The sequence below is a fragment of the Montipora capricornis genome, chromosome 13, assembly GCF_036669925.1.
Source record: "Montipora capricornis isolate CH-2021 chromosome 13, ASM3666992v2, whole genome shotgun sequence".
In the NCBI taxonomy this organism is placed as follows: domain Eukaryota; kingdom Metazoa; phylum Cnidaria; class Anthozoa; order Scleractinia; family Acroporidae; genus Montipora; species Montipora capricornis.
This window is the reverse complement of record NC_090895.1, coordinates 30,493,140-30,500,639: the sequence shown is the minus strand read 5'-3', so window position 1 is coordinate 30,500,639 and position 7,500 is coordinate 30,493,140. Positions and strand designations below refer to the sequence as shown.

At 39.3% G+C, this 7,500-nt stretch overlaps 2 protein-coding genes across 2 annotated transcripts in view; both read left to right on the top strand.

The window, feature by feature from the left end:
- LOC138030185 (argininosuccinate lyase-like) overlaps positions 1-1,699 on the top strand; it is a 30,026-nt gene extending 28,327 nt beyond the window's left edge. The window contains 1 exon segment of the mRNA XM_068878069.1: positions 565-1,699. Coding sequence (XP_068734170.1) covers positions 565-724 — 160 coding nt within the window. The 3' untranslated portion in view covers positions 725-1,699.
- Positions 1,700-6,384: 4,685 nt separating this feature from the next.
- The window catches only part of LOC138030186 (galactose-3-O-sulfotransferase 3-like), a 5,795-nt gene continuing 4,679 nt past the window's right edge, over positions 6,385-7,500 (top strand). The window contains exons 1-2 of the mRNA XM_068878070.1: positions 6,385-6,612; positions 6,736-6,957. Of these exons, the coding sequence (XP_068734171.1) occupies positions 6,503-6,612; positions 6,736-6,957 (332 nt within the window). The 5' untranslated portion in view covers positions 6,385-6,502. The remainder of the gene's footprint in view (positions 6,613-6,735; positions 6,958-7,500) is intronic.

Here is a 7,500-nt window from a genome sequence, read left to right as displayed (position 1 = left end):
TGTCTCTTGTTTGCTTCTATTTGTATTCAAATTATACGTCCACCTTATTTTATTGTTAATCATTATTTAAAAGATCTTTGTACACATTCCCCCCCCCCCCCTTCCCAAGAGAGAGAGCAACTAATTGCTCATCAGAGATCTTATGTGGCAAAACCTAACCTTGATGACAGACGTGAGACAAAAAAGAACTCCACTAGGGAAGCAAGAAAAACCAGGATGAATGGGAGATAAATGACAGACACATGTTGAACTAGAATGGCTGGTCTGTGGAACTACACAAAAGCATTCCATTTTCTTCTTATCCAAATCACAGGAGCCATCTATTTCCCAGTGGGTTGGACTTGTTTGGCTTATTTGGCAGTAAGGCAATTTTATTAATTTGCAAATGTCTTACATGTATTGAAATAATATGAAAAAATGATATACATGTACAAAGACAAACCTTGCTTACACTTGAAGATCTTTAACCTGAAATGACAATCAGTGATAATCATCAGGAACAGATAAGTACGTTATATTACCTTCTGTAACCTGTTTTGTCATTTGTCTCTTTTTTGTGAGCAGCCTGCTCTTTGACGCAGATGTCAGTGAGGTGTGGGATTATGAGCACAGTGTTGAACAATATACAGCAGAAGGAGGAACGGCTAAAAGTTCTGTTGAGCAGCAAATCAACAAATTACAGGAATGGTTGGATTACTACAGAGAGAGTGATCTTCCAGTTTAGGGTAAACACACAATAATAGTTTTTGCAGTCTGAGTTAAACAAACCATTAATGGATTGTGTGCATTGGTCCTTTCTTGACAAGTGCGGACGTCATTTCACAGGCCTCCAAGATGTATTAAAATATCCAGTTAACTTTTATTTAGTGCTTTCGAATCAATGCCGGCGGCATTTACTGTCACACGATTTCTCTACAAGAGGGCAGGGTTATGAGCTACCATTAGTACTAAAAGAGAAGCAACAGGGTCATGGAGAGTGAGTAGTTTGTAGTGTACAGGATGTAAAAATTACCTTATAGGATAATTGTCAGGGGTTAGCCTGTCATGGCAGGAGAACTCATCAGACAATGAAATTAGAGTGAATGCATCAATGTGTCATTTAGAAAGCTGAAAAGAGACAACTGAACTCTACAGGCATTTAGCCTTACTTGCCAACTGTTGAATTGAAGTTTAGCACTAAACTGGGATGTATGTGTGGCTAGGTCGGACATTGGGCGTCCTGTTTTCATTCTACCCTCAACCTGAAGGAATACGGACGCACAACACGGCAGAAAATTGACCCTTAATAAATACTATGAAAACCGACAGGTTTCTATTACACTTAATGTAGGTTTAACACCAGCGCTGCGTGAAAAGTGGTCGGCCAGATTAAGGTGTTAGCAGTATTTATTCCAATAATTATTGGAGTTAACATTCAAGTACAACTGCGATAAAAGAAATCGTTTCAGCAGTGATTTGCAAGTCATTATAGAAAGATAACTTTTTTCTCTTGTACTGTAATGCATTTTGGTTTCAGTAAGGTGTAAAAGTTCTGTCGGAGAGGATAATTCACACTACTGTTCTTACATATCAAGTAATCCCTTTCTCAGGAATTAAATTGAAAATCATTTATTTTACTTTAGGAAAGTTAACATTAGACTCTCTTAGAGGAGAAGATATATATTTGACAGTTTTTTAAATAACGAAACTTATTCCACGTGGTAAAGGGGTATCATTTTGTTACAAAAGTTTACAGAAGTGTTTGTATCGAAAATAAGACAAAGCGGTTATTTCGGCAGGAAACTTTTCTGGTCTGACTTTGAAGGGAAGGACCATTTAAGGTGGCTCAAATCAGTTGCAACGCTTTTTAAGTAACGTTATTAGGAGGTTTGACACTACAACGCTGTATCACGTAGTAGCAACGTTGTGGTAGGAAACACCAATATTGCTGAAAATTCTCCGCGGCAACGGGATAGCCCTGCAATAAAACCCTTAATTTTGGCTTTAGTTGCTCATATCTAAAAACAACACCCATTTTTTATCGCTGGAAAGTGATCAGAAGTCCAAGATGAAACTTTCTGCGAAGTGTACAGCGGATTCAGAGCCACCTTAAACCTGTGGTTTTTTTTTAAGATGGCTCTGATTCTCAAAGGTGTTGAGACGGCTTTGATCCACCTTAACTCATGAAGCAATGCAACCTGAGGCTAGAGTTAAATCCGAGACGTCTTGGCCGCACTGATTTAATGCTACTTTCATTTTATTTCTTTCAAAAAGATTTTATTTGTAACTAGCAGCTAAATTGTAATAAATAAATAATGAAAAAATTAACTCTTTTTCTTCCCATCTAGCCACGACTTCCGTGTCATTCTTGAAGTGACGGCAGCCATCGCTTTGGATTGTCCTAATTGCCATATTGTTAAAGTGCCACTGACCAAAAACTTAATTCTTCCTTTTCTTTGGATTTCAAGTGATCCAAGATTTAAGCCTTGACTTGAAAAAGACAATTGTTTATTTTAAGTGAAATTTTCCTATTTAATGGTCCGCCATTACTAACTTCTGGATCGAGGAGAAAATGACGTCAAAGACTCAATAGTTTGAGAATTGAACACGTTTGTACGGAGGTGAATTAATAGGCAGCGCAGGAGTCTCAGGCTTACTAGGATAAGCTGCATTTATAATGACGTCACTTTTCCCAAAGATCCAACCCTCTGAGGTCCAGTCGGTCAGTTTAGAACGTGAGTAGTGGCGGACCGTGAAATCCAAAAGTTCTATTCAAAGTAAAAGGCCTTTGGATAAAAACCAAAGCTCAAAATTTTGCTATTGAGTTGTTCAGCAAACACAAATCTGAAGAAAAACGGGAAAAGATTTTTTGAACAAACCAGGCGCGTAGCGTCCTATACACAAATACGCACGTGCGTACTTGAAGTGACCAGAAAATTTTGAAATTTTAAGCAATTGTTTCTGTTTTTAACATTTTACTTGTACGCAACCAAGATTTCCTTATGAAAACACCACTTTGATTAAATTCTAAAAACTAAAACAAAAGCTATACCATGTTCGCACTTAGTTTGCATTGACTTTTTTTACACTAAACAATGCAGTGTTGTTTGGTCAGCGTGCAACAAAAAGGCGAAGTTGCCAAGGAGCGACGTTCCGAGAACGTTGTTGACAATACCAGTCTCGCTAGCGCAACCAAAACAATGTTTTGTTTGCGCCAGGTTTGCTCAAAATAAGGGCAAGACGCTTTGTTCTTTGCTTGTATTAACACAACCATTTCGAACAAGAAATAAAGAACGCAGTATTTTTCGCTTAGTTTACTTAGGTTTCTAGATCATATGTACTTGTGCGTACTTGAAAAAATGACCACGCTACGCGCCTGCAAACGGATTTTGCGGATGGTTCTTGATCCGCAAAAATAAGTTCCAGTTCCATTTCATTATTTATCCTACTACCAGCTAGCAATTGGAGATATACAAGCCAAATTCAAAATACCTGAATGTGCAGGAAAATAATCGTTATCATAATGCGAAGTCGCAAAAACAAATAATAGGCTGATTGAGGTGATATTCAACAGATATAGCACTGGTGAAATTTCGAAATTGATCTTAATTTCATTCGCCTTACGGCATAACAGTTTTAAACATCATTCACAATTTTTTTTTCAAGAATCTGTACAGATCAGGGTATCACTTACAAAAAATCTCTTAAGTAGTTTAACAGTAATGAAACAAAACATTTTGGATTAATTCACTCTCTCCCCCCTTCCCACCCGTTCATGAGAGCGGCACGTAAAAACTATAGATTTTTTGAAGGGATGAAATTCTAGAGAAAGTAGGGAGAATTAGCGTCGGGTTTTCGAGAACGGTAAACGGTAGGCTACTGCACAGACTGTATTTGTTGAAAACATGAACGTACTTTCATTTAGACTTTTCTCTTTGTTTTGAGAAGTTGCTTGGTATCTGCCGGTAACAGGCAAGGAATCACCTAAATCAAGTTTCTTCTTTAGGTAAAACGTTTATTTCACTGTTATTTCATGGTTCTGTGCGTGTCGTTGTCGAATTAAACTATAAAATTTTGTTTTATCAATAGAGTTGATAAAGGTAAATATTTTTATCATCGTAAGAAACAATAAAATTAACCTTAACCCTAACCTTGTAGCCTACGATGTTTCGAACGTCAGCCCTTCCAGTCAGAGCCAGTTGAATTCACCTCAAACAACCCACAATTCTTCAATTCGCTCTGACCAAGGGCTAATGCACGAAACGTCATTCAATCTTTTTACAGTCGTAATACTTAAATATTCCAAAAGATTTTACGCATTCTAACACCAGCCGATTTTCATATTCAATTGTCAACCCCCACAGGGGCGAAGGTTAATATTTTTAGGGTGAAACTCTGTCCAGCCAAACCAGGCAAATGTAACATTGGACCATAGTCGTATTCTCAGTATTGGACTGGAACTAGCTTGCAATGGAGTGTAATGCGGGGGAATAGACTAAAAAGATTTTGCATTGAAGAGATTTCCCCGCATTAGCCTCCATTGCAAGCTATTTCTGGTCCAATACTGGGAACACGAATATGGTCATTGTATAGTCTGCTCAGGCGAAAGGTGAAAGAATGGCTTTTACTTCCAAAGTCGTATCTTTCAAAAACCTCTGGTACATCCGAAGCCCGCTTGTCATGATGGTATTAACGAGCTTTTCACTGAAGAACGACGACGGCTACGAGAATGCCACTAAAAAATCGGATAATCCGGGAGACTCCAGATTTTGGGCAGAGTCGATTACGATCTGAAATCTCCCGATAAATCGGGACGGATTGTAATTTGAGCAATAATGTGATTGGTCCGAAATAAACCAATCAAATCAAATTTTGCAATGCAAATGGAAACTTTTTCGCGCGTTTTTTGACTTTTTGCCTAGGTTATGTGACAGTGTACTTTCTTTTTGCGTCAAAGACGCAATATGAAGTCATCATAAATGACGTCACAAGTGTCATCCCATCCCTATCAGTTCTCAACAGTTGAAGAGTTTGGGTGTTGACAGCCCTTAATACAGAAAGTATCATAAACATTCATAAAAGCTAACCTTAGGCCTAAGGGGTTAGCCTTAACCCATGTTTAGGATACTTTCTGTATTGGTAAAACAATGACCTGTGACCTTTAAAAAATACTAGTCGCCAAACAATGGGTTCAATGGATAAAAACAACGACTTTACAGACCAGGGCCCTGCACGTGCGTTTTATACTCTGGCAAACTTTTTGCCGTCCTTGTCCGAACAGCGTCGTAAACTTTCCAAACTTCAGTTATGTGTAGGACGTTAGCACCCTACTATAGGAGTCCTATAGGTGTTCAGTTTTTCAGTTTTCTTCCCAAACAACCACAGCGATGATAACAATCTTATTCCTCGAATTTTGCCATACACTTTTCAAGTTGAACGTCTTGGAATAATCGTGCTATGCTTCTGCGGAATTCATCTTCAAGCACCAACGGCCAAACTGCTTTTGGTTCCATCCATCAAACTTCCGACGGCAAACACAGATGACGAAATCAATATTGATGCGTGACAACCCACTAATCAGCATCTTTGGTTCCCACGGTATATTCGTACATTCGAACTCAACGCCCATGGAAAGCGATGGAATCTGTGCGAATCCTTTTACTGAAGAATTTCAAAAAACGTATCATAATGGTGTTCGAACTGTGAACCAAACAAAAACTCCTATTCACTTTCCGTAGGCGGCGTCGATCGCCCCGGCTATGTTCGGCAATTTGATTGATGGAAGCCAAAACGCACTTTGGCGCTTGATGGTAAGATTCCATAGAATTATGAAAATAGTAGTAAATGACGTTCTCGTAGTCGTCATTGTCATCCTTGTCTAGGCTCCCAGTCTCCGTTTTGGTCCCATTCAACTCTAAGCCGTCGTGATGAACACTTCATTTTCCAAAGGAGAAAAGACTCTTCCACTCCCCACCTGGGCCCGGTTGTTCGAAAGCCGATTAACTTAATCCAGGATTAGCGCAAAGTATTGTTTTATGCTTTTAACTTTTGGTGAAATTTTCTTTTGCTTATTTTTGTTTTTCAAGATTTGACTTCTTCTAATGTAATATCTTACCGAATATCAGCGTTGAACAGCATTTGGGAGTAGAGAGATAAAATCCTTATTTTCCTGGGATTGGCGTTAATTCGGCTTTTGAACGACCGGGCCTTGGGGCCCGTTTCTCGAAAGTCCCGAGGGCATTTTCGGGTTTCAAAATTCCTTTTGTATCGCAAGAACGGAGAGGATTTAAGTCGTCAAACTTAACAGACATATTTTTTTTTAGTTAGCTTGAAAACATGTTAAAAGATCGGCTTTCCAAAACAAGCGGTTTGCAGTTTCACAAATGGCTTTTCGGGCTCGAAAGTTCTTGGGGAAACGGGCCCCTGGCTTCTACTCCTTTGCCTGTACCCAGTTTTTCCCGGTTACATGGCATCAATTATGGCAGACGTGTTGGCAGCCGTTATACTTGGCCTTGTGATTTGAATGATGAGGCTCCGAGAACTTTGTCGTATAAAGAAATTTTCCATCGTGGCTTTTGCAGCCTTTGTCCTAATAACGTTTGCGGCTGTATCTGTTTATAGAAGCCTGAAAAGGTTTGTAGAACTATAAATATTCTGTGTCCTCCATTCCCTGTTCGTTTTAAGCTTTTTCCTCACATCACGGGAAGGGTTGGAAAAATATGGCCAAAGGGTTAGGTTATGGTTATTTCTTTTCAGGAACACTTGTTACCCTGTAGATAATATTTTATTTCTGAAGACGCACAAGACTGGTGGAAGTTCTGTAGCTAACATGTTGTTCAGATTTGCAAAGAGCAGACATTTAACAGTGGCGTTACCAAAAAAGCAGATATATTCGTTTTTCTGGCCGTGGAGCTTTCAAATCAGCTTTGTGGATACTTATGACCATGAGAGGCCCAACGTGTTATGCAGTCACGCAAGGTACGTAAGGGCTCTTGGTTTTCGTTTTCACGGTCTGCATCACAAATCATGCAGGTTTTACACTCGGCTCTTTTAAACTCACTTCTGCTTTTTTTTTTTTCAACTCGATTGCAAGTAGCATTGGTACCTCTAGGAAGTGCCCACTGACAATCTGCATGGCTACAGTAGCTGGCATGCAGATTTTGAGTGTTTTCATGTTCTGGAGAGGCGGTTTAAACCTTCATGATAATAGTTATTATGAATAGAGCTGTGGCTCATGCTTGCGATGGGAGGGGTATTTTCACCATCCTTTCTTCTTAACTAAACAATTATATCGGAAAGGATGTATTTTACTTTAATGGTGACCGAGGGATGCTTGGCAAAAAACCTGAGTGATTCACTGCAGGAGTCAAATTTGCAACCTTCTAGTCACCAGTTCAGACAAGCTATAGGAGACTAGTCGTAGGTAGCTACAGGAGGCCATTAAAATAATGCACCAGTCATTTGAAACCACCGCACCCCCCCCCCATTCGGGCTTAAGCGGGGCATTAACTTTTTATGCAA